Consider the following 25351-nt stretch of genomic DNA (forward strand, 5'->3'; position numbering starts at 1 on the left):
ATAAACGTCGTATCTTTTTTCATCTTTTGATCAATATATATATCTCTCAATGCGTCCGTAGCGCTGAGCGCTGGACTAGACTTGCTCCAGACGTTAGTGTGTGGTTGACTGTGGCAGATTGGGTTGTCTTTGACCACTGTCTAGCTATACTGATACCATACTCGTTTAGTATATACGACTCTATTCTACATACTATATAAATCGCCTCACTGCGATTATACGATCAAAATGCGCCACTTCGACACCTGGATCCTGCGCGATCCCTACTCCATCTTCCACTACTACCCAACCGGCCGCCGATGGCAAGAATCTGTCCGTGACATGATCCACGAACGCCAGATCTGCGCGCCGCGAGTTGATTCCAGCTCCAGCTCTCGTTCCAGCGCCGCCGTCGACCCGCTGGCTCAGAGATGTATATCCGACCAGCCCGATAGCGACTTCCTGCAGCGACTACCTCCCGAAATCCGTCTGATGATTTATTCATACGCCTTTGGCGACGAGGCCGTGCATCTGGTGCAGCTCAAGGGGAAAATCCGCCATGTGCGTTGCTGCAACGAGTCGGCATCCATCGCGAGCCATCGTGCCTGTTGCCCGGAAACAACTGCGCGATGGCGCTCGAGTAGTTGCCCCGTCTCATCTGATTCAAACATGTTGTACCCTCATACACACTCTGCGCTTCCGGGAAAGTTGAGCAACTCGTCGCTCTCGCTGCTAAGGACTTGTCGTGCCATATACCTCGAGGCCGCTAGTATCCCTTATACCGATCTGGTTTATGACGTTGACGACTTGCACACGTTTATCGCTTTTTCATCGACTATTTGCCCCGAGAGACTCCGCTCGATTAAGCGGTTGACAGTGCAGTGGACGCCCATCTGGCAGCCCATGACCGGTGTCAGCCATACTTCAATCTATGCGCACACGCACAACGACCGTCTATGGAAACTGTTCTGGCAACGTGTCCAGGCCATGACGGGACTGCGGGAGCTACGTATCAGTTTAGATTTGGGCCAATTCATGAGCAACACTACCACTACTTCATCCAGTGGCAGCAAAAAAATCAGCCTGGCTACCAGCGAAGCATGGGTTTCGCCGTTGCTTGCCGTGCGCGGACTAAAAGTGTTTGATCTGTGCGTTACAGCTAAATGTGATGCCTCTACGCAGAATACCATGGTCGCCGAGATTGGGAGGGATGCGTTGATTTTGTGCGAGTATCTGCGTTCGGTGATGTGTGCGCCGCGCGAGCAGGCTGTCAACTCGTGTGCGGCAGAGAGTACTGATGCTGGGAATCAGCATTGGAGGCCATTGATGATTACGGCCGCGTGATTTATTGTTATACTTTTGTTTTCTGTTTGTTATACAGGTTGATACCCATGTTGGCGTTGTGAGTTATGATGCATAGATAGGATATACATAGATCAATCGTATACACGATGATAGATCACTATCTTCCTATACGTACGTAATTTTTACTCGAACTGTTGGATAACTATTGTTGTGTGCAAATAGGACACTCATCATTCGTTGATACATATGAACCACTTCAATCATTGGATAATTCTCCCCATCTAGCCGTTGGCCTCTCATTCAAAAGGACAATAAACATACTCAGCTATACCTAGGTTTAATCCCTAATTATTGTTCGGATCTCTAAGAAGACCTAGTTCGTCATAATCTTTGAGTCTGATTTCCTACAGTTTGTTAGTTGTGTTACTATGTTTCCAGGTTCTTTGGAGAGCAGGGGAAACCTACGTCAGCGGAATATTTTTCATAACCTAAAACAGCATTTAGATGCTGAATTAACTGAAAAGTCGAATTTTCCCCAACATTGTACTCCTTTAGCTTTAGTAGATTTAAGTCTTGGATATGAATGGTGCTCGGAATGTTTTCGAAATATGAGAAAATTGCTGTAGATTCACACAATGATGGTCAGATAAATGAGTTACAACTTGAGAAATATAGCTATCATAACGCATTGATACAATTGCTACTTGGGAACATTAGTCACCTTTTGGTTTGATGGGTATGCCGCCGAACAGAGTAAAGTGGCTATCAGAGGTCTTCGATTTGGTATCTTCTTGTCCTGAAATTGGTGTTACCGGTGATCCAAAACCCGCCGATTTACTTCCAAATTGAGATAACCCAAAGCTAGAAGTTAGCTTTGTATCTCCCCTTGTCACTGGCTTTGTGTCTGCTAATGGAGATTGCCCAAAGTAGCCAGTTGGTTGTGCTTCGCTTAATACCGAACTTCCAAAGAGGCTACCCCCAGAACTGGGTGTTGTTGCTTTAGAGCTTCCAAATAGTAATCCTGTACCCCCTGGAAGGACACTCTTAGATCCGAACGCTGGTTTTGTGTCCAGAGATGTGGATTTCTCGGATGGGCCGAAAAGGCCCTGGTACTTAGTACCGACCGCCGGGTTTTTGTCTGGCAACCACGATTTCTCGGCACCTCGTATGTTTGATGAAACCGATCCGACGCTCGGAAGAGTCGCGGTCGAACTTTCCACAGATGGTACGGGAGAATGAGCGTTTTTAGAAGCTGGTCTGAGACGGTTGGAGGCAAGTTTCCTAACCTGTCGACGACAGAGCTCGTAGCTCTTTTGCAAAGACGCTTGTTTTTCAAGCGTCTGGCTTCGGAGTTCTCGGACATCATCGGACTCGAATGCAATAGTTTCTAGCATTTCATCATTCATCTCGGAAACAGAACGCGGTGATAGTATATCTTTTAGGCCTGTCATAAGGCAGTTCTCGATACCAAGACTAACAACGTTATCAACGAAAACGTCCAGGGCAATTTCATAATAAGATTGCATTAGGTCTAGCAGGTCCTGACAGGCATGCATGTCGGCATCTTCAGACAGTTTGGGGTTTTCACGCTTCTTCGGATCTTCGTTTTCGCTCTCCTCCTCTTTACTCCTCGGCCACGAAGATTCGGAGAACTGTATAGATCGTCGAGCATTGAGTGCCCGAACGAACTGTGGATTGAGGGTTGTTGGATAGCCACTGGAGTACGGCGAGTATAACTCGTTCACCTTTTCTTTCAACTTTGATAATTTTGATTCCATGGCTGGGTCGATGACCTCCTCCAGCACAGCGCGCCTTACATTTTCGTCGCTCACATGGGCCAAAACTTCATCTAGAAACTCTTTCACCAAGCCCCATGCCTCCTCCGCAAATTCCATAGCAATTGTCTCCCAATTCCGGGATTGACGCAAGAACAATTCGCCCGCCAACAAAGGCGAAAAAGTTCCCGGTAGCTCCCTTCCTTTGCTGTGGTCGAGAAGAACACGAATCTCTTGTAAAAACTCGGTTTGTGTGATTTGCGTCTGACCGGACGACGTGCTGGAGGCACTGTTCGGTATCTTTAGAAAGCCAGGAACAATGTGATAGGTGTGACCCTCTTCGTGCATTCGATCAACAAATTTCTGCTCGTCTCTCCTCAGGTTTGCGCGTAATCTTGGGATGAGTTTATTCTGACCAATTTCCAAGTCCGAGTCGTCAATCTTGAAGAATGGATCTCGATAAATGCCGTCGTTGCCAGCCCGAACCAATTCACGAAATTGATCTGCCATAGCAGTCAAATATGAACGTCGACTATCCGGCGTGTCACGAGGCGACCCTAACCGATCTAATACGGTCTTGCAGTCTGCCAATTCTTGCTCAATCTCTGCGACCAGGTCTGGAAGTTCTTTTTGAATCTGCTCATACAAGACATGACTCAATCTTGTACGCAGAGCATCGACGCCCCTCTTTGATGACGGCAAATTCTTCCATATTCCTGACGCAAAGAATTCTTTCTCCGCCTTATCTCGGTTGTAGTCGGGGTTCTTTCGTTCGCTAAAATCGCCATTGCGAAGGACGTGCCAGTCAAGTTTGAAAGAGGTTTCCTTATTGCTGGCGAGGGCAAAGAATGCCGCCTCGTTAGGGCTATCCCTGATGAGGCAGTCCGGCTTGGTGATAATACCCATAGTCCGGCCGCCGTGCGCATCAGCTTCTTTTGCCATCTTGAGCACGACTTGGTTCGAGGTATCATTCTTCGCCGTGACTATCGCGAGTACGATGGTTCGGGGCTGCGAGATGTACTTCTTCACCAATTCCTTTGGGATATCCACATCGTCCTGTGTTTGCTCCTTGTTTGGATGGTGAATCAGACCTGGCAGATCAACCAACGTCAAATGGGGCAACTTGGGTCCGCAAATCTCGAGTTTTAAAACATCACGCGAAAAGCTACTCCCGCTTGTCAGTCCCATGATAGTTTTGGCCTCGGATATCAATGTCGGGATTTCAACATGGCTGGTCGAGCTCTGTTTGAACTGTGACAATTTCTGCCGGTGTTCGTCACTTGCGTCCTTGGCTGGGATCAACCTCACCGAAGCGAGGCTTTCTGGCGCACGGCGCAGGATGACTTCGGTTGTGAAGCGCGTACAGAGGCCATCATTTACTGGGAAGTGCACACCTGAAATGGCCTCCAGCACGGAGCTCTTACCGGAGCTCTGGTCGCCGCAGACAACAAGCTGAGGCAACGAGATATAGCGACTCACCCCGTGTCGGCGGATCTCATCAACCGTATCGAGCAGTGCAGCCTTGTCTTTGGACTGGAGCGACTCCAGCTGAGTAGTATTTAGTCCTTCCATTTTTTTATTTTTTATTTTTTTTGGCCGATGTTGTCAAAAAAGAGGAGAGAATAGGGAGGGCATCAGTTGGTTATGTAGTCACCCTGCCTAACCCCAAACACTAACGCAAGGCTGAGGCAACACAATTGACTGGCGTGGCATCGCAAGCTCGTTCCACCATTCAGCGCACTCTCTATCTACAGGGGTTAGATGGCGTTATCTAGTCCTAGGGGTACTCTGCCTAGTGACTCGAGGTAGACTGAGATATATTAAGGTCAGGGCTTTATATTGCTTGCGATATAACTGTATAAGAGTAATAGATTGATAATAGAATAAAAAATTACTGTAATTATGTATAGAAATAGCCATCAAATTCGCAAAAGGGACTAAATAGGGCTCCAGTGGACCCAAAGTCGGCCCCATCCCGACCCTTGCCGTTGATACGATTGGCTAGATTGCCTTTACAACCAATCAACGTCATAGCAGGCATTGTAGAAACTCGTCGAGATTTTATTTTATAGAACTTGATACTCTCGTATCCTTTTTCTTTTCTTTTCTATTTGTAAGCGGACGAAAAATTCCACTCTGTAATCAACAATGTGGGAGGGGGTTGCTGGCTATCAGATACCTGAACATAAATAGCCCTCTGAACCCAGCTTAAAGTGGTAAAAAAAAAAAAGCAGAAGGAAAGTCCAAAGTCTACTATACTCATTACAAAAGTCTTTCAAGTGAATATCATCTATCTACAATGTCTGCATCTAGCTTAGACCGCAAAACCGTGAGTGAACTGCTATATTCCACCTATATACTAGTCTGACCATCGCTTCTAATTGATGCTGCAGAAATGGGACATTGTCTCTGAAATACCCAGTCTTCATGGAAAGGTAGCCATTGTAACTGGTGCAAAGTAATGCTACTACTTTCCGTGCCTTTAAAAAAAACATTGAACTAACGGACTCCTAGCTCCCAGACTGGCATCGGATACAATGTCGCTCAGCAACTCGCTCTCAAGGGAGCCAAGGTGTATGTGTCAGCAAGGTCCTTAGAAAAGGCCGATAACGCAATCAAGCAAATGAAAAAGGATCATCCCTCACTTGCTCGCAATGACTTGCTCCGTCCTCTTGCCCTCGAACTCGGCGACCTTCAGAATATTAACGCCGTAGCGGCCAAGTTCGCAGCCGAGGAACAGAGATTGGACGTCTTGGTGAATAACGCTGCATTGCTAGCTAGACCTCTGGACTTGGATAATAATGGGATATCGGTGTCCTTTGCAACCAAGTTAAGTTGTGCTGAACGAACAGCAAGAAGCTCAATCACCACTGACTTTATTTTTTGATAAAACACACAGCCACCTCGCCCCCTTTCGCTTGACAACTGCTCTTCTTCCCCTCCTCAAGAAAACGGCAGCAGAGCAGCACCCCGGAGGAGTTCGCATTGTGAATGTCGGCTCTGATGTCCATCTTAAGCTCCCACGGGGCATCCAGCTCAACAATATTGCCGACTTCAATCAATCTTGTGGAAACACTGATGATCCTGAGAGCAACCTATTTCGCTACGCGCTATCAAAATTGGCAAACCATATCTTCAGTGCTGAACTCCAGCGACGACTAGATGCAGAGAAAGCCCCCATCGTTACCGTTAGTCTGCACCCTGGTTATGTTTTGACCGGTATGTATATCCATCTCATATGAAAAACATTAAAAAAAAAAAACATATCTCTGACGACGATTTCAGACGGTGCAAGCAGGCATATTGACAAGTATCACGCGGATATACGTGAGAGTATCGTGGTAAGGTCACTTTCGCCGCTGGATGGTGCGCTGACAGCCATATTTGCTGCGGCCCATCCGGAAGTATGGGAGAAGAGGGATTTATATGGTGGTGCCTATGTTGAACCATACGGGCGTATAGAGCAGTCAAGTGAAGACGCGAGGGATCCTGTTCTGGCGGCGAATCTGTGGAAGTCTAGTGAAGAAGTTTTGCAGAGCATTGGTGCTTAAGAGCAGAGAGATCATCGGCCCTAGCGAGGGACGTGGAACTAAACAATAGTATTTTGAATACATGTACAGATGGACTTTGAAATTTAAAAAAAAAAAAAAAAAAGAAAAAAAAAAAAAACATTATACCTGATAGTTATGATTAAACAGCCAGACAAGCTGGTCAGCTCCCATCAAAAATTCCTCCACTTCTTGTGGCACCATCACAGCGCAGAAAGGACACATGCGTGCAACAAACCAGGCCCGTTGCGATATCGAACTTCCTGCAGCGGCCCCAGTCATAAGAACCCATCGAAAGACCTCGGGGCCGCACCTATACCAAACGGACTCGTCGCAATTTGTGATTTCGTCTCTCAAGCTGAGAACATACTTTTGTGTTTCTGGGTCGCTATTCAAATCCGCGCAACCACCGACATTTACCAAAGCCCTTAAATATATAATTCCAGCCAAGACACAGCATTTTTCAACCTGGCTTGATTTGTTATCTGTTGTGGAAGAAGATTGATATTGCCGATAAGCAGGGCTGGCAATGAAGTCAGACCATGAAGAAGTTGAGTCTATCACGCTCATTGTGGAATGTTTGGCAAGTTGACGAATGAGCTCTAGGGCTGATTCTGGAAGCCTAAGTCTGGGGTGTCTTTCCATTTGTTTTTCCACAGCATTTGAGAGTAAAGAGCAATAATTCCCAATGCGATGACTGGAGCCAGCGCGTGGTACAGAGAACACTGTTCTAAACCGAAGAACAAGAGCGTTCCATACTTGTTGTCTAAGCAAGGTTATTATTCCGGGATGACCCCAAAAATAAATATTCTGAATAGAGTAGGACCAACACTAACATTATAAGAAAATATCCAATGAGATTATCCGGTTGCGGCGCTCCCATTCCTTTGTGTCGTAAAAGTGCCTCAATCCCGGACTCATGGGATGTCCCTTCGTTGAATTCTCCGTTCAATTTCTATGTCTTCTAAGGTATTGATCATCATTATACTTTTGCATCAATGCGTTACTTACTGCAAAGTACAAAAGATGTAAGGTAGCTGCAACAACACTGGTTGGAAGACTATTATGGTCACTGTTCGTGATAGCCTCTCTAATCAAGCGGAGGGTCTCAGTTTTGTGGTACGTGGTCACAGGATTTTCAGGTGTGCCGTGGGTTATATCCATATAAGCCGAAGTTGAATAAAGTGTCGCATGGAATAAGCAGGGGTCCGACATTGCCACCTGCATCCATGTAGTTTGCAGCATAGAGGCAATCGAGTTGGGATATTGATGTGTCAGAGAGCGTAAGATAGTGTCTCCTATAGGCTAATGTTATTCACTTTTCCCAAGATTAGGGGGGACAAAGACTAACTGTGAGAGAGTAGAGTTGAAAAATACCATTGTCTTGGGATCGGATATTTGGTGTCATAGTCCGGAGATCTTGGGAGAGGACTCCTTTGGAAGATGGCAGATTCTAGATGGTCGATTTTTTGATATAAAGAGTTGACTAGAGCTTCGTTCGCTTGGCCCTCCTGCATTGGATAGTAGCATTTGCGAACTTTCCTAGAGGGCTAAATGAGTATATCTTTTTTTTTTCTCCATTGTAATTCTCTTCTCTGGTAAATAAATGTAATGGATCTGACGAGAGAGGTAGATAGAACCTACTTAACACATGTCCCGCATACAGGTAAGGCTCGATCGCATCGTTTCTTCTGCTGACTGCACGCCTTGCAAGCTTGAAGAGAAACCTCAGGGGTCTGGCTTGTTGTTGCTCGAGCAGTATTTAACACGGATGCCATTGTATTGAACGAGACAACTTCTTTGATCCTGTCAAGGTTTCTGGATGACGTCTGGAGGAGTAACTCTAGTCTGTTATCGGGTTTGCGCCAGAGGGTTTATACAAATACGGATTACAAAGCGATCGCTTACTCTTCTATACAAACAAACCTTAATAGTTAAAATTTTGTGCAATGCATAATAATGGCCCTAAGAATATAATCTACATAGGTAGATTTTAATAAAATATGATTTCATAATATCCGATTAAAAAGACTCATGTAAGATGCCTCTTCTAGCTATATCCTGCTGTTCCTCAGGTAATCGCTATCTCGCATGATATTATATATGTATATTTAATAAGAGACAAAAAAAAGTACAAGTAAGTAGTAGAGAGTTATTAAATACTTCATTATGCCATGATCAATCAATTTGCCCGATGATTCAATGGTCTGTCGCTCTGTGGCGATCCTTCTATGCCTTTGCCTGGCCCAATTTATGTATGCCCTAAGTAAACAATTTGAAGTGACAGAAAGTTTAAAAAAAAAAAAAAACGACTTCGTATAAAGAATTATGTAAGATGTAGTTTTTAGTACGACTCTCCACGCAACATGCTGGGTCGACGTCGTTCGTCGCCGCTTTCGAGAAACGAGGCTCCGTCTCGATCATCGTCGCTGGCAATGGGAGACGTTGGGCCGCTCATCAATTGGTGAGAGCGTGTGCGAGTCATCTTATATCTAGTTAGTCAAAGAGAAAAAAAAAAAGGCCATGTTTGAGGGGGGAAAAACTTACCCAAGAGCGAACTCCCCCGATGAGACCCAGGCTGTAGCCCGTGGCAAAGTCTTCGTGCCCCCTTGCCGGCCCCGGGCTCTCCGGACGCCCAGGAAACTGGATTTTGGAGATACTCGACCGTGGGCTGTGCATGTCGGCGGTAGCGCCATTCTTCGTGCTGCGCGCAGGGCTGTTGGACCTGCTGTTGCCCCAGAACTGGCGAAACTCGCGCGTCAGTTCCTGGCCGGTCATGTTCCAGTTGCTGCGGATGCTCTCGCGCAGCTCGCCGACGTGTCGTTTGATTTCAAGCTCGTTCTTTTTCAGCCACGACACGTTAAGTTCTTGGCGGGATGCTCCTCGCTTGAACTGGCGGGCGATGTATTTGTCGTAATCCCGGACCACCCTATCCAATTAGTATCAAGCAGCACAATAGGAGAAAGAACAAAACATACTTTGTGATAATCCCCGTAGTGCTCACCCCCTCTGTGCGCTGCGTAACAAGAAACTTGCCCTGCTCTTTAATCCCCGCATAGATATCATCGCCTTCGGCCGCCTGGTACGGCAGATCGTCATGCGCGACATAGTCAATCTGGTGCTCGGCGAGAAACTCGGGCGTGACGATCCACGGACAGTCGGGGATCACTTCGTCGACCCATTTGCAGTGTCGTAGTGTCTCGGCGCGCTCGGCGCCAGACAGCACCGTCAGTCCTTTGCGCTGGTGTGTTTCCTCGTCTCCGGTGACGCCGACGATCAGGTACACTTCGTCGAATGCTTTCTTTGCTTGTTCGAGCTGTCGCATGTGTCTGCATCGATAGTTGTTAAGAGATATTCGTAAACTGGTTGTTAAAGAAGGAGAGACACTCACCCCAGATGAAACAGGTCAAAAACCCCATCAGCGTACACCCGCACGGGGCGCCCGGTCGGCGGCGGATTGGTATGATAGCCCCCCACAGGATCCTGCAATCCAGCACGCAGCTGCGTCTGCAAAAAGCCGTCCTTGGTCTTTCGCTTCGACGCCCGGGTCTCTATATCCGCGCTGTCCTCGGTGGTTTCCGAGGGCTCGCCGGGATCCTCTTTACCCTCGACGACACCATTGCTCGACGACTGTGCTGTTGTTGTTGTTGTTTGATCTTCAGTAGTTCTCGCGCGTTTTGCTGATGGAGGAGTCGATTCTTGTTGCTCATTATGATGATGATGGTGGTGATGATTATGGTGCTCGGTCTTGTTTTTGAGTAGCTGCTCGCTGGCCGACGCCGACTCGTCGCCGCCTTCTTCGCCCGACGCGTCGCGCGACGATGGCTGGAGTAGGTCGGTTGTCGACGATTTGGGGATATGTTCTGGGCGTAGGTGCGAAGAGCTGCGTTTGCGCTTCCCAGCAGCACTCGCAGACGATGGCGAAGACATTTCCGGTTGTCCTATCCGACCGAGTCCGACGAGATAAGAAAAAAGAACCAGCCAACCTCAACACGGCAGGTAAAGAGAAAGAGAAAATAAAAAAATAAAAGAACCAGAATCCAGGCCTGCGCTCAGCTGCGGCGTGCCTGGAAAAAAGTGACAACGTGTCAATTGATAAGAGCGCAAACGCAGTTGATTGTGCAATGAAGTTTTTTTTTTGATAATTAAGGAAGCGAAATGGAATGACAACTGTTAATAGTTTTTGACTGGAGTACGGAGCCTGCACGGGACCAGGGGGCGTACTAGTACGGTGGAGCCAAGACTTGTCCGGAGGCCTTTGGTTCTCTTGTCGTACGTAGGAATTGATTCAATTATTTAGTATTCGAGTGATTATAAGGAAAAAATTGATTTATTAGCAATTTTATTTGCTGATTTGCAGCCTTACTTGTCCTTGCATGTGTTTTTTGTTGAGTACTGTTGCGAAATTTACTCGTTCCCGACGCCCGAGCGCATCACGTCATAGGCAGATATGCGAGTAATTATCCAAACAATAGGGTTCATTGTCTAGCTGCAACATTTGAAAACAGCATAGCAAACAGCATAGCAAGTAACGGCATCTGGAGAATAACAGAGTCCAGTCGCGTCTATAGAGCCGTACATCAAAAGTAGAAGTAGAAAGCAAGTAAAAAAACAATAAACGAAAAAAAGATACGATTCATCCAAGCAATAGGAGGAAAAAAGATATCATGTCAATGTGCAAAGCTTATAACAAATATTGCCCAATTACGCCATAATGTGTGCAGAGAATTCCTGCTTGCCCTTTGTCCTTGCCCTGACCATAACCATAACCATAACCATAATTGGTGTCTGCATTCCTTCGTGCCCGACTGCCGTGACGAAAAAAAATGTTCGTCGTTCATAGACAAATGATAGATGATAGATGATAGATGATAGATGACAGATGACAGATGACAGAGGACGCATGTTGGGGTGATAGGATGGACGAGACAGTAATGACAGTCAAGCTGAAGACCAAGAAACGAGAATATCAGGAGGAAGAGGGAGAGAGAAAAAATGTATTAGGGGAAAAAGCACCATCACAAATCAAAGGGTGCTGAGAGTAGACACGATACTAGGTCTATTCTCTAGCCGATGGGTTTAGGTCAAGGGGGAAAGCGAATTACTCATCGTCATCATCATCATCATCATCATCATCGTCGTCGTAGTCTTCGCGGCTTCGTGGGGTATGCAAACAGGCACCTTTGGTTCGAAGGAAGATGGAAAAAGAGAAAAGAGAAAAAAATGGATGGTATGGTTAGGGCTATATCTAGGATTCATTCGACTTGGCGGCGCTGGATTCGTTCTCTTCACTGCCCTTGCCTGACGACGGCTCCGGCGCAATCGAAGACGGCGAAGCCGACACATGCGGAGTCGTAACATTGGCTTCTTTATCGTCATTCTGAAGCTGAGTTGTGCGTAAGCTGGGGCCCAGGAGTGTCTTCACGGTAGCCCCTATGGGCTTCATCGACGGAGTCAGTAGTGCTAGCTCGTACCTGATTTCCCGAGTCTTTGTCTTCCTCGGTAGGGTCGAAGAGATCATCATCATCATCATCATGATCCGCATGCACTTCAGTCCCATCCCCTAACAGAATGATCCGGCCCTGACGGAGCCCGAATCCCCTGTTCGCCGGGTTGCCGGTGTCCAGGTCATAGTCATCCGCTCCGTCATCGAACTGATGGCGAACACCCGGGCCTCGGAATTCAGCTGAGAATCCCTCCAGTCAGCAGTGTCCGAGGGGTTCTTTAGGGCCGTCTTCACACTTGCCATATTCGGGAGGAGCAACAGGTCCGTCGCCGTTTGCAACTCGCTCTGCAATGTTGTTGTACCATTGTTCTTTTGTCTTTCCGTGCAAGAGACCGATGATCACCATGGTCATGTTGTCACAGCCCACCCCGCCAGTTTCACTGTTGGATGCCAAGCAGTTGTCCATCATGTTCTCACAGATACGGTGCAAGTCCTGCTTGGCTGCAATGCCTCTTCGAACAAACTCTACAACGGCCTGAGAAGACTGACAGTCCCAGATACCTGTGTCATGTTAGTCTAATCCCTAACTTTTTAAGACATAGGTTTGCCTACCATCACAAGCAATCACGAGAAACTCATCGTCCTCGGTGATCTCGTGCGTTGTCACGTCGGGGTATGCTGTGACTATTTGTTGTTCAGGGGCGAGGTCGGCGCTCTTCTTGAATTCGAAATCGCCAATGGCACGCGATAAAGCGAGATTGCCGTTTACTCGTCCAAAGTCGACAAAACCTCCCGCCGCACTTATACGCGCTTTCTCGCCTAGATACTACCATTAGAATATCTACCTATCACTAAGAGGAATAAATCATACCTTCGTTTTGAGGCTTGTGGTCAAACGACAATGGCTTTGCGCGTCCCTTGACTCCGAGAACGGACCGCGAGTCTCCGGCATTGGCCTAGATACGTTTTCTTGTTTAGCTTTCCCCCTTTATACTGTCACAAACAGTCCGGAGTAAAACTCACCACCCAGATCTTATCGCGGGAGATCACTCCTACCGATGCGGTACATCCAGAGACCTCCTCTTCGTATTTCGGATCTATTCGTTCCAGTAAGTCAGTGGTGGCGAACATGGGCAAGCACCCAGGTAAATAAAGAATTCACACACCCTCCAGAATAGCGCGGTCAGTGGCCAAAAACCCGTCTTTCAGCGCCTGCTCGATATTTCCCTTTTCAAACGTCGCCTGCTTCGCGACAATCTTGTGCACATTCTCCCCGGAGAAGAGGGCAACCTTGTCGCCGCCGTGTCCGTCGTATACACCGAAGAAAGACAGTCGCTTGTCGGGTGAGGTGGGTTCGTTGGTCTTGCTCAGATACTTGGCTTGCAGATCAAGAATGGCGGCGTGCGCATCTTCCATGCTAATCCGCCAGCCCTGCATCGCCGATACTCCGTACAAAACGCAATCATCTTGGCCATCCGCAGACGTCTATAGGAGAAATCAGTTAGCACGCCTATCAAAAAAGAAACCCGGTTTTTCGCGTCGATAAAGTCGCAGATTGAAATTCAGGAACAAAAAGGAGATTCGTTATTTGAAATCGCGAGTGGACATTGCCTGTCTCCATATAGTCTCCTGGTGTTGAGACGAAGACCGCTTTTTCGAGTATTTTGCCCCGCACCCAGTCAATAAACGAGGCCTAGCCGAGTATGCGACCCCAAAACACAAGACGGGACACAAAAAAACAATATAGCCATGGCTTTATCATTGTAGAAAAGAAAAGAAAAGATACAACAAAAGGATACTGCCACTAGTGGGAGGGAGAAAAAATCCTTACCTTCTCTGTAACCGGCTCTGATAAGGTCTGACCCATGATTATCCGCGGGCCTGGATGGACAATTGATCTTTTACAAGACTGTTTCTCTCAATCGTACACACTTCTCGATATAGAAGCCGGTTGACTCGGACAGGCCAGGCGAAGTTGAGTGTGATGGGTCGGAGCGAAAGGGGGAGGAGGAGGTGGTGGTGATCCAACGTTTGAATGACTAGAGAGAAAGAGGCCTTGGAGGGGGATATTCAGCACTTTGCTAGCGCCAAATTCGGAGAGGGATGTGGGGGGCGTTTTTTTTGCGTCCTGAACTAAGAGAGGAAGAAACGGCAAGGAGCCTGGCAGAAAAAAACACAATAAAAACCAGCGTTGCAAGGGTGAAAACTTAGATAGATCAAGATGATTCGGGGAAGAAACTCGGGATGGGGATGGCGAAACAGGGCGACTGTGGCAGAGTTTGCAAGTCGCGTGTTGAGGAAGACGAGAAATGACGAAAATGCTTAGCGCCCTGCCAGTTTCTGTATGGTATGGTATGGTATGCGATTATACGGTAATCAGCTCCAGCCACCTACGTGAACTTGATGGCGTACTGTATTCCTGTAACAGCTTTTAACTCGTTAGTTAACTATTACGTGGTTCATCTAAACTAGTCGGTGCGACGCAAAGAGTAAGATCTTGTCCACGCTAAGAGCCCATGAGCAGAGAAAGCTGATAACGCCCTGACCGACAGCTGATCCAAACTAAAAGAGGGGGGTGGTTACAAAGGTATACTACTAGTAGTTACGGGCATTTCGCCTCGGTTGAGCTTCATCCGTACGGACTCTACGGACTCCGGAGTGTATCATTCCAACCTGGTCTAGTCTGGTGGTCACTCGGGGGATTTTTCAGGCACCAGCTCAATAATAATGAACTTTGACTGAATTCTAGGCGAGGACCCCGTGACTGGAGAAAAGAAATGCCTCTTGGTTAGTCAGATATCTTCAGTACGATAACATAGTAGTTTTCAGCTGTGGCTGCCTGCTGTAACATTGATGCGTAAGATCCAATACCGTACAGTAACATACGTACGTAACAGACCGTGCGCTTCCCCAGATTTCCACTTCGAGCAATCGCCTTATCGGTCACAGGAACCGCCCTACAACAAAAATAAGTACGTATTAATGCATTAAATTTCACTTCCTCTAGACTTTACATGTCAGGGTCATCATAGCGAATATACAAAAAACGAAAGGAAACAAATAAAAAGAAACCAAACAACAAACCATTCGCTTCTGGTTTCACGCAGTCATAAAACGCCGATCCTGATGTATACGCGTGTTTCAACATCTGAATCTTTTGTCAAAAGCAAAAATAAAGTAAGCTTCCATAGAACGCTAATAAGCACAAGCATCCGCCCCGTCAAGACTTAGCGCAAAGCTCATCGCAATACTCAACGGCCAGCGCGAGAGGTCAGACAAAGGCTAGATCACCCCTGAAACTGCTATTCGTCGTCGGATGAAGACCGTCACTCCCTTCAATACTGGCTCGCCCTTGTTGCGTGTCTGCTAATCGCCAGTGTCGGTTGTTACTCGGGCTGCTGTCCTGGCCTCCAGTGCGGAGTAAACTCATGCGGCGTACGCGGCTGGCTCTCGTCTGAGGGGGAAGAGGGGGATCTGCCGTAGGCTCTGCTTCGGTTTCCTCCACATCAGCAAGCTGTTGGGCGTGCGAGTTCACCCGGTACCACTGTCGGCGGCCTTCCGGATCCTCGCGCTCATCGATGAGGTCGAAATAGTCGTCCGATCCCGTCATGGAATCTCCCGACTCCAGTTTTCGGGCACTGCTGCCCATGCTTCCCTGGCTCCAGAACCGAGGCAGTTGGGCAATAGCATCCGTGTAGCGCTGGACCAGTCCTGGGTTGTTCCTGGTTCTAGCCACCTCTAATCCGTTCAACGCCTCTCCTTCAGATATTTGTGACATGGGTCGCGCTATAGAATTCCGATGGTCATCACCATAGACAGATGCTGATATCGCAGATACAGGCCGTACTTGGGATTGCCGCCGATCCTCCACAAAGCTAGAAGCTGACACACTTGTTCCCGCGATACTGGAACTCCGCCGACCTTTGTCCAATGTACGGTACGCAGAAGATGCTCGGCTGTCCATCCGAGACGAAAACAATGGGTTGCCAGAATTGCGGCTTCGCGCGCGGCTTTGAATGAAAGCATCAAAGGAGTCTGGCTCTGGAGGTGAGGGTGAAGTAGTGCCGCCGGTTCTGAGACTGACTCGCCTCGAGTGATCGCGAGTACGACCCATGATACCGCTGTCCCTCTTCCGGACCGGAGGAGGCCGGGGGAACATCGTAGACAGGTTCTCAATACTTGTATCGTCGCTTTGTAGTGACATCTGTGTCGTTTGCCAAGATGCCCTCGCAAGTTCTGGCCGCGGAAGACCAATTCCACCGGCACCATGACCGGCGCCGCTAAGTCGAACTGGAAGCCCAGGGGCTACTGCTGACAGTCCACTAGAGCGTCTAGAATACCGCTTGGACTTTGTAGACATGACCGAGTCTCGTTTGAACGTGCGATTGTTAACTGGCTTGAGCGGTTCCCGTTTTGAATATTTCCTGTTGCTTCGATGAGATAACGGGGAGCCTTGGGATACACTCTTGCTCCGTTTCGGAGATATATATGGTAGTTGACCGATGTTCTCCTGGTCTCTGGTTGCCAGATCCCATTCTATAGAAGGCTTTTGAGGCTGCATGCCGCGTCCAGGAGACTTGTAGACCTGATCTTCTTCTTTGCCCTCGTCTTCTTTCGAAGATACACTGTTCAAGTGCAGATTCAGCTCAGGTAATTGCATGGGCAGTGAATCGTTCGATGAGTCTGAGGGTCTCCTCGGTAGTTCAGATGTGATTGTTTGGACATAGTGTTTCTCGGATTTTGCAGCATCCATATTTTCGTCTGGTGTGTGAAGGTCTCCCTCAATATCCTTTGGTGTGTCCTTCGCGTTCGAGCGCCGACGGCAACAGCATGCGAAAAGAATAATTCCTGCAATGATTGCAACACCAACAGGCACACTGACAGCAATGGCTATAATTTTAGTCTTTCGCTTCTTTGACGCGTCATTTGACCCAGACGAATTTTGATCATTGACGACCCCGGCTTTGCCTGGTTTGAAAATAGTCAGGTCCAAATTCCGCGTCTCGACGGTCGAACCTTCTGTAGCTGTTAATTTCACAGGGACAGTCTCCGGTTTCAAATCATCTGGAACAGTGCCAGATAAAGTCATAGATGCAGAATCATATTTTGCCCACGACACGTCTCCCAAATCCACCTTTAATTTCACAGCATCGTCGCTCAGTAACGATTTATCAAAGGTGTAAGAGAATTTCTCTCCAATTGTCGCATTGCAGCTCTCAACTCCCTTGGCAAACAGTTGCGATACCTGAAGATGAAGATCTAGTTTGACCTTGTCTTGGTATGCATCAGTCACCGTAATAGTAAGGTTTTGATTTCCAGCATCTTTTGGCGCCACTCCACTCAGTGAAATAGTTTCGTTGTCAAGGGTAAGCCAAGATGATCCATCGATTTCGATGTTCGACACATTATTTCCCACAACATCATGACCATCAAGTGTCAAGTCAGCGATGAAGTGAGGAGTGCTAAAGGGTTGCCCGCGGGTGAAATTGAGCGTCTGGGCAGTCGAGTTTCTGAATGACAATATGTGCTGGCTGACGACGATTTCAAAGGACACTAGAGCACCGCTAAACCCAGCAGCGTCTGAAGCTATCATATTGAATTTGAAAGACTGAGGAATCGACGAAGGATTCGACGGACTATTACCAGCAAATTTGAGCGTCGAGGGATCGAATGTCATCCACGATGGAAGTGGCGCGTTATACGGGGCTGAGGTTGCATAATAAACGGTATTCAGTTGGGTGTTTTTAAACGTCTCCGCCGGATCAAAATCTATATTGAAAGGGCGTCCAGGATACATGAAAATGGTCGCCGGGCTTGTTGTTGGACCACTCTTGGCCAACTGCGCCAGAATCGGGGCTCCAGGCTGGGGACCTGGTTCGCTGGAAACCACAAGAGTCACGCTCATTGATGCAGAGCCCGATTGATCGGTAGCAACTAGAAGAAATTGGGCCGCCCCAGCGTTCCCAGTTTTCGGTGTGCCATACAAGGTCAAGTTCTTCGTATCGACATGTAGCCATTCCGGAGCATTTGATAATGAATATGTCAACCCGGCACCACCGTCAGCGAAAGTGCCACTTGAAAAGACAAAGCTAAAAAGTTGGCCGACACGAGCAACCGGCGGCAGTTGAGCGTTGATGGGATAGCTAGCTGTAGGCACTGCGCCGACAGCATTGACGAGAGCCACCAGAAGAGCCAAACACAGGCCCATCACCATCTTGTCGAGTCGCATTCTGGTTAACAGCAAGATTCGTGTAGACAGCGACTGTGGTGAAAACGTCGAGCCAACGAAACTGGGCAACTCTGGTTTGAGAAACCTTGTCGAGAAGACGTACGTGCAGTCTGAAAGATGGGGAACCACAGGAAGATGCTCTCGGAAGGCTCATGGTGAAGGGATACAGGAGTAGATAACGCCCTACGCGCGGCGCGTCGCCGGTGTTCAGAGAAGCCATGGCGGAATATGCTTGACGTCAAAAATGCGTGCACATGGCTGGTGCGGTTCGAGCGCCATTAAGAGCCGTGTAGGAGGGAGGCCAGGTTCACGATTGGCACTTGGATGGCGTCCCAAGGGACATTCCGCACGACGGCACGATAGGCCGGCGTAGCAAGCTCGGCTGACCACCAACTCCTCCTGCGAAAGGGGGAGGGGGAGAAAGGGGAACCCCTCCAAGGATAAAATAACCAGGGTGCCGTCCTTGACTGGGACAATCCTTTAATTCCAGCGGGTGGAACGTTGCAATATGATTAAATATCAAGGGCTATCCGGATTCCAGCGCGCCCTTCCGAGTGTTCCTTTTGAAGTACACCCTCGGCTAGGCATACGCGCTTTATCAATCATAGTCGAAGCCCGGTATCCTTTTTTTTGTTCTCTTAGAAAAGGAATTGAAGGTATTGAAGTATTGTAGTTTCATTTCTCTGAGCCTTGTTCGCTGTCAAGGCTCGGCCACTTTCAACTTACGCAGGAGTGCAATTCGACATCGACCATGGTGTAAGCAGACCCAGACTTCAGAGTCAACACATCGATCATCCAGGCACTGAGTTTCTTTGTTCCGAGCTGGATAGTTATTTGAATGCTTCATTGGAGGGCAGCCCTCTCAACACGTGTAGTAGTCTGCCCAAGAATCTCGGCGGCCTCATGCTGCCGCAAAGAATGGACATCCGGGATCCTAAAACATTCCTCTATGGCTAGCTTTCTGTAACGTCGCGAAATGCGCGACTGTCACTCTCTACTCTAGGGGGTTATCCTCTCCCAAGAGATAGAAACAAGTGTTTGGTAGGATAAGTAGAGTAGTTGTAGGATGGAAACGAGGAGTTGAGTTTGGGGAAGGTGCTAGATACTGATAAGATAGGCCGTACGGATACGTGACGCGTATTGTAAGTTTGAAATCAGGACTAGCGCGGGCATTAGCGTCGTGGGACAGTGACGCGCTGGGTGCAGCAACTTTGACAACAACCCACTCACATCTGCCATTCAGTATTCAGAAACACTCTGAACTATGCCGTCGCAGCAAGACGAGAAGCGCCAGGCGGCGCGCGAGGTTATCGATATTCTCTATGAGATCTCTACCTTACTGGTATATACCGGCCTGTTTACTATTGAGAAAGATCCGGATGCTAATAAGACCTATTAGAACACACACCTGGACCGGACCGAGCTGTCATTATGTGTGTCGCTCATTGAGAATGGCGTCAATCCAGATGCTCTTGCTGTAAGAACTGGTCTATCCATGGTGTTTTGTTCCAGTCACTAATGGTGGTCTCAAATAGACCGTTATCAAAGAACTACGAAAAGAGGCTCCTACTGCTGCTACGGGCGCAGACGCTTGAAGGGCTTCAACGATTCACGGACTCGCATTTCAATCGGTCAGGCCTACAATACAGGCTCATTAACTTCGACGGGTCTCTGCTCTAACACTACTCGGGAACACACGAATCGACAGGATCGTAACACATTCAAATTTTGAGACTCAATAAACACAAAACGTCCTTTGGAGGGGGATATCTCAAATTACAATTTGTATAAAGAACAAGCGTCCTCTGAAAAGGCAGGCCAGATAGGTCAAGATCATTTTTCTCCGGCTTTGTTATCCTCGGCTTTGGAACCAGACCCCAGCTCTTCCGCCATCGCATCCGCCGTGGCTTTCTTGACGCGGTCTGCCTCGTCCGCTGGTGCTTCTTGTGATGGAGTTTCTTTTGCCGGAGCTTCTTTCGGTTTGGTGTCTTTCTCATCTTCGCTGTCGCCGAGGCTGAAAGGGTCGTTCTCTCCCACCGGGGAAGGGGTAACAGTAGAAAGAGGTTGCCATTTACTGGACTTGCCTGCTGTCGAGGCCGAACGCCTACTAGGTTCCGAGGCATCATATATATTATCGATCTCTTCAGGCGGTCCATCCTGGAAGGATACCTTTCTCCTTTCTTGGGAAGAAGACTTGAAAGGGGCCACATTGGCCAATGGACGGGCGGGTTTTGGAGGAGGGGCTATAATGAGTATCGAGTCAGCGAAAGAAATAAAAACCCACGTATTCAAATAGAGGGCATTTCGAACCTTCACCATCTCTTAATTCTAGCGCAGAGAAATCATCTCCAAGGACTTGCGGATCAGCATCGTATCGCTCGCGGTCACCACTGCGGCGGGCTGAGTCGCCGCTTCGCCTTGAGCGGCCATGAGTCTGGGTTTCTCCGTAGGAGTGTAGATAACCGTCGGAAGAGTGGCGGGTCTCATTTTCGTCCTCCTCTTCGCCATCGAGCCGCTTCTTGAAACCCTGTACCCAAGAATTGACCTTTGACTGGGTCTCTAAAAAGCCCTTGCGAATATTGTCACGGATTACAGGCAAATCATCTGAGCCCAACTAGTCAACACACGAAAAATTATAGCGCCATATCTGATCACAGTCACATACCGTCAAAGAAGCTGTGCTCTCGTTCCTCCGGATAGTTACCTGAGGGCGGCCCCCAAGGATCATTGCGGTGGGTAGAGCCACTATAGTGTTCGGCAAGCTGGCGCGCATACCGCTCATCTTCTTGTAATTGCTGCTGAGTTGTCGTGGTCGGCACATGGGCAGGCCTTGGCGGCTTTGCTGGTGGAGGCGGTGGAAGTTCTTCTTGGGCCGAGGGATCCGTCATGCCTGGCATTGGTGATTGATGGTGAGCTGAAAAGGCCCCGGAACCAGCTGGGGAAGAGGTGCTGGAAACAACGAACCTAGCAATGCATGGAATGCTCGTTCAACATTATAGCCGCTGGCAGTTAACACAGCTTTGACTACACCTACATCCAGGGACGGAAAAGCTTCTTTCAACGTAGTTTCGGCCTGTTGTCGTGGGCTCAAGGGACGAGGCGGCTTTGGCGGGGGAGCTTCGGCCTCTGCGCCTGGCTTCGACGGGGTGGAAGAGACGCCAGCATCTTGGGGCTCATCGTCGAAGTCCAATGGCCGTGCTGTCGTGGGCGATTCTGGATTCTGGCCATTTCCCCCGGTCGAGGACTTCGTCGGGGTGCTGGTCTGCGGGGGATTTGGGGTGAGTTCACTGTGCGAGAGATCAAAAGCGTGCGCGTAACATACAGGATTGTTGTCGGCCATTTTGTATAGTTGAAATCAAATAAAGAGATTTGTTTTGCGACTGTGCCTTCTGGCGAACCAGACAGTTCTATCGAAAGCTGAAGGAGAAAAGCAAAAGCGCAGAATGTTTGTCGAGGAAGGATACAGTTTGGCTGCAGCCTGACATCAGTCAATAAGGCCGCTCAGCCACACATGTGAGGGCCCCACACCGCCACTGCTTATGTAACGCCATCTGTCAGTCTCCTGCCATTTTGTGCAATTTGATATCGCTGTCGTGTTGCAACGTGGTTTGACTATTGGTAACAGATGCCGGTTCCTGGGCTCTGAAATGGTCTGGCAGAGGCTCTAGACTGTTAAATTTACAGCACCGAGGGGCCATACTCCCTGAAATCGACACCAATGGCTGATGACTTGAGCCTGTCTACAACATTCATTCCTTCTTTGTATAAGCCTGCAGCGCTGCTGCCAATCGCCCGGCATAGAGAAAGTCTACTATATACGATTGAGACTTTTCCAGTCACAATCGTTGTTGGCCAGACTGGAAGTGGGAAAACCACGCAGTTGCCCCAATACCTCGATCAGGCAGGATGGACTAGCGACGGGAAGATCATCGGCGTCACCCAGGTATGTTTGAAAAAACATTCTATGCTTTGTATTATTTTCCGGGCTATGCTGATCGAAATCAACAACAATAGCCGCGCCGTGTAGCAGCAACTACAGTCGCGCGACGAGTGGCCGATGAGATGCGATGCCAGCTTGGGGAAGATGTAGGCTACTCTATTCGATTTGAAGATGTAACGTCTGCGGCCACTCGGGTCAAATTTCTTACAGATGGATTACTCCTTCGAGAAGCTCTGGTTGATCCGCTGCTCTCTCGGTACTCGGTAATCATGGTAGACGAGGCACATGAACGCTCTCTTAGCACCGACATTCTGCTAGGCATTTTGAAGAAGATTCGCAAGAAGCGCCCTGAGCTCCGGCTCATAATCAGCAGTGCTACTCTACAAGCCGAGGAGTTCTTGCGATTTTTTGCTGATGACGAGACTCCGAGTGCTGAAGAGGCCAAGGAGCCAGGAAGTGATATCGGTCGTATTATAAGCCTTGAGGGCAGAATGTATCCTGTTGATATTCTCTATTTGGATACACCGGCAGAAGACTATGCTGAAAGGTCAATCAAGACTGTATTTGACATTCATTCACAGGAGGATGACGGTGATATCTTGATCTTCCTGACCGGGCGTGACGAAATCGAAAAGGCTATCCAGATGATTTCTGAGCGGGCTGCAATGCTTAACCCAAAGGCCAAACGTCTCCTCCCTTTGCCGCTTTATGCTGGCTTATCGACCGAGCAGCAGATGTATGTCTTTGAGCCCGCCCCGGAGAACATGAGAAAGGTGATCGTCTCTACAAATATTGCCGAAGCGTCTGTGACAATCGATGGTATTGTGTACGTCATTGACTGCGGTTTTGCGAAAATCCGAGCATATAACCCGACGACTGGAGTGGAAACGTTGACAGCAACGCCTATATCCAAAGCTTCGGCTACCCAACGGGCCGGACGAGCCGGAAGAACGAAGCCTGGCAAGTGTTTCAGACTATATACCCAGCAATCCTACGAGGCGTTACCACAGGTGACCATACCAGAAATTCAAAGGTCTAATCTGGCCCCTGTTGTGATGCAGTTAAAAGCTTTGGGTATTGACAACGTGATTCGATTTGATTTCCTCTCGCCCCCTCCAGCTGAATTGGTGATTCGTGCGCTAGAGCTACTATTTTCTCTTGGGGCTGTGGACGACTATGCAAAACTCACTAAACCTCTCGGCTTTCGAATGGCAGAGCTCGGTGTGGAGCCAATGATGGCGAAGGTGCTACTTAGTGCCCCTTCATTCCACTGTCTCAGCGAAATTCTCTCTATCGCCGCCATGGTGAGTTTACAAGGGGCTGTATGGGTCCAGCATGATGGCGATAGAGGAGAAGCAGAGAGTGCAAAAAGAAAGTTCGCGGTCGAAGAGGGCGACCACATGACGTACTTGAACGTGTACCAGGCCTTTGTCACCAAGGGCAAAAAGGAGTCCAAGTGGTGTCGTGACAATCTCTTGAACTTCAAGTCTCTATCTCGCGCTGTCAGCATCCGCAGTCAGTTGAAGCGGTACCTCGAGCGGTTTGGAATGCAGGTGGATGAAAGCCTATCTAAACCACACTCTCAAGCCGATACGAACAAACCTGAGCAGATCCGGCGATGCCTCACCACTGGTTATTTCGCACATGTCGCAAAGATGCAGCCTGATGGAACTTTCAAGACTGTGAGCGGAGGCTTGACTCTGCATGCCCATCCAAGTTCATTGATGTTTGTATGTTTGGGACCCTTTGATCAACTTCTGTACTAGCCCATGCTAACTTTCCGTCTGTTAGAACCGCAAAGCCGATTGGGTTGTGTTCCACGAGATACTAGAAACTGGGGACAAGGTCTTCATTCGTGATATCACCAAAATCGAGAAGAGCTGGCTTCTCGAATATGCTCCAGAGTACTATCGCGTGGCCTAAATTGTATGGATATTGTTAGTGAGAATTTTTAAGAAGGAACTGTTAGTATATGATGTTCACTGGTGGTGTTCCTGGAAGAGAAGGAAGCACGTGCGGTGACCGTTTAGGAAGCTCACCCGCGCCGCGTGTGTGGAGTAAAGTCAAGCTTTCGTTCTTCTTCTTCTTCTTCTTCTCTTTGTCATTTTCCTCCTCTTCTTTTCTTCCCAGGCATGGTCTCTGTTTGATTCTTTCGCCATCGCGCTGGCCAAGACAATGTCGGGTCATCATCACCACGATCACGGCGCAGGCGGCGGCGGCCATTGCCACGACGAGGGCCATGACCACTCTAATGACATCACGCCGGCTCTCCAGTCGCTGCTTTACTCGCAAATCCAATTTGACACTGTTAATACTCTGAACGGTATGCCGTGTTCATCTCCTGATTTGACAAGGCAGCAATTGATTTCACGTTTTGTCTCTTGTAGAATCCGTTCCTCGTGCTGGGGCTGCTATCCTTCAGAAGACATGGGCTGAACGATTGAATGATCACCCGGAGCTCGAGAGTGACGCCGACGAACAGCTTCTTATGTACATTCCGTATGTCTTGACAATCTCTTATCTGGTTGAAATATATATATTGTGCCTGCCTACCCCGCCATAACACTTTTACCCCGCGCCATGTGGACGCGCGATGTTTTGATGGCCACCCGACGCGTGATTGCTTTTTCTATAAAGCAACAATTTCAAGTTTGATTTATGTGTTTTAAAAATATGCTAATGGCCCCTTCAGCTTTGCAGGACAGGTGAAATTGCACGCCCTTCTCATCTATACAGCTCCAACTCCGGCCGCACCCAAGAATCTCAAACTGTTCAAGAACCGCGACGACCTGGACTTTTCAACCGCATCAGAACTAACACCCACTCAAAAAATCGAAGTGCCGCAGCCAGTTCCAGGCACCGATGTTTTTGAAATACCGTTGAACCGAGCTCTGTGGAACACAACAACCTCCATCACCTTGTTCGTCGAAGATAATTGGGATGATGAGGAAATTACCAAAGTCGGGTACATTGGCTTCAAGGGCCAGTTTATGGCCTTGAACCGTGAACCTGTCAACGTGATGTACGAAGCAGCAGCAAACCCGAATGATCATGTTGCTATTCCGGGCGTGCAGGGAATGGGTGGAAGGATCATGCCGGGGCAGTGATAGTCGAGATTCTGGGTGGGTT

General features: G+C 48.4%; 9 protein-coding genes across 9 annotated transcripts; 4 read left to right on the forward strand and 5 right to left on the reverse strand.

Annotated features, from left to right (window-relative positions):
- Nucleotides 1–228: 228 nt before the first annotated feature.
- Nucleotides 229–1323, forward strand: TRUGW13939_03247 (uncharacterized protein; the record flags this gene model as incomplete). Its single annotated transcript, XM_035486432.1, has 1 exon — nt 229–1323. The coding sequence occupies one exon, from the start codon at nt 229–231 to the stop codon at nt 1321–1323; it is 1095 nt and encodes a 364-aa protein (XP_035342325.1).
- A 674-nt stretch (nt 1324–1997) lies between these two features.
- On the reverse strand, nt 1998–4631 carry TRUGW13939_03248 (uncharacterized protein; the record flags this gene model as incomplete). The annotated part of the gene is made up of 1 exon (XM_035486433.1): nt 1998–4631. One exon carries the CDS (start codon nt 4629–4631, stop codon nt 1998–2000), a length of 2634 nt encoding a protein of 877 aa, XP_035342326.1.
- A 727-nt stretch (nt 4632–5358) lies between these two features.
- On the forward strand, nt 5359–6610 carry TRUGW13939_03249 (uncharacterized protein; the record flags this gene model as incomplete). Its single annotated transcript, XM_035486434.1, has 5 exons — nt 5359–5388; nt 5453–5517; nt 5574–5888; nt 5959–6278; nt 6345–6610. 5 exons carry the CDS (start codon nt 5359–5361, stop codon nt 6608–6610), a joined length of 996 nt encoding a protein of 331 aa, XP_035342327.1.
- Nucleotides 6611–8951: 2341 nt separating this feature from the next.
- Nucleotides 8952–10537, reverse strand: TRUGW13939_03250 (uncharacterized protein; the record flags this gene model as incomplete). Its single annotated transcript, XM_035486435.1, has 4 exons — nt 8952–9092; nt 9155–9536; nt 9586–9936; nt 9999–10537. 4 exons carry the CDS (start codon nt 10535–10537, stop codon nt 8952–8954), a joined length of 1413 nt encoding a protein of 470 aa, XP_035342328.1.
- Nucleotides 10538–11855: 1318 nt separating this feature from the next.
- Nucleotides 11856–13920, reverse strand: TRUGW13939_03251 (uncharacterized protein; the record flags this gene model as incomplete). The annotated part of the gene is made up of 8 exons (XM_035486436.1): nt 11856–12047; nt 12082–12293; nt 12348–12614; nt 12666–12872; nt 12925–13009; nt 13077–13150; nt 13220–13538; nt 13885–13920. The coding sequence occupies 8 exons, from the start codon at nt 13918–13920 to the stop codon at nt 11856–11858; spliced, it is 1392 nt and encodes a 463-aa protein (XP_035342329.1).
- A 1404-nt stretch (nt 13921–15324) lies between these two features.
- TRUGW13939_03252 (uncharacterized protein) lies at nt 15325–18282 on the reverse strand (the record flags this gene model as incomplete). The annotated part of the gene is made up of 1 exon (XM_035486437.1): nt 15325–18282. The coding sequence occupies one exon, from the start codon at nt 18280–18282 to the stop codon at nt 15325–15327; it is 2958 nt and encodes a 985-aa protein (XP_035342330.1).
- Nucleotides 18283–19546: 1264 nt separating this feature from the next.
- Nucleotides 19547–19877, forward strand: TRUGW13939_03253 (uncharacterized protein; the record flags this gene model as incomplete). Its single annotated transcript, XM_035486438.1, has 3 exons — nt 19547–19624; nt 19682–19759; nt 19818–19877. 3 exons carry the CDS (start codon nt 19547–19549, stop codon nt 19875–19877), a joined length of 216 nt encoding a protein of 71 aa, XP_035342331.1.
- Nucleotides 19878–20115: 238 nt separating this feature from the next.
- Nucleotides 20116–21622, reverse strand: TRUGW13939_03254 (uncharacterized protein; the record flags this gene model as incomplete). Its single annotated transcript, XM_035486439.1, has 4 exons — nt 20116–20525; nt 20593–20886; nt 20948–21172; nt 21247–21622. The coding sequence occupies 4 exons, from the start codon at nt 21620–21622 to the stop codon at nt 20116–20118; spliced, it is 1305 nt and encodes a 434-aa protein (XP_035342332.1).
- Nucleotides 21623–22000: 378 nt separating this feature from the next.
- Nucleotides 22001–25329, forward strand: TRUGW13939_03255 (uncharacterized protein; the record flags this gene model as incomplete). The annotated part of the gene is made up of 6 exons (XM_035486440.1): nt 22001–22225; nt 22297–23952; nt 24014–24126; nt 24286–24545; nt 24610–24721; nt 24915–25329. The coding sequence occupies 6 exons, from the start codon at nt 22001–22003 to the stop codon at nt 25327–25329; spliced, it is 2781 nt and encodes a 926-aa protein (XP_035342333.1).
- Between the last annotated feature and the right edge of the window lie 22 nt (nt 25330–25351).

This window comes from Talaromyces rugulosus, chromosome II (assembly GCF_013368755.1).
Source record: "Talaromyces rugulosus chromosome II, complete sequence".
Taxonomy (NCBI): Eukaryota; Fungi; Ascomycota; class Eurotiomycetes; order Eurotiales; family Trichocomaceae; genus Talaromyces; species Talaromyces rugulosus.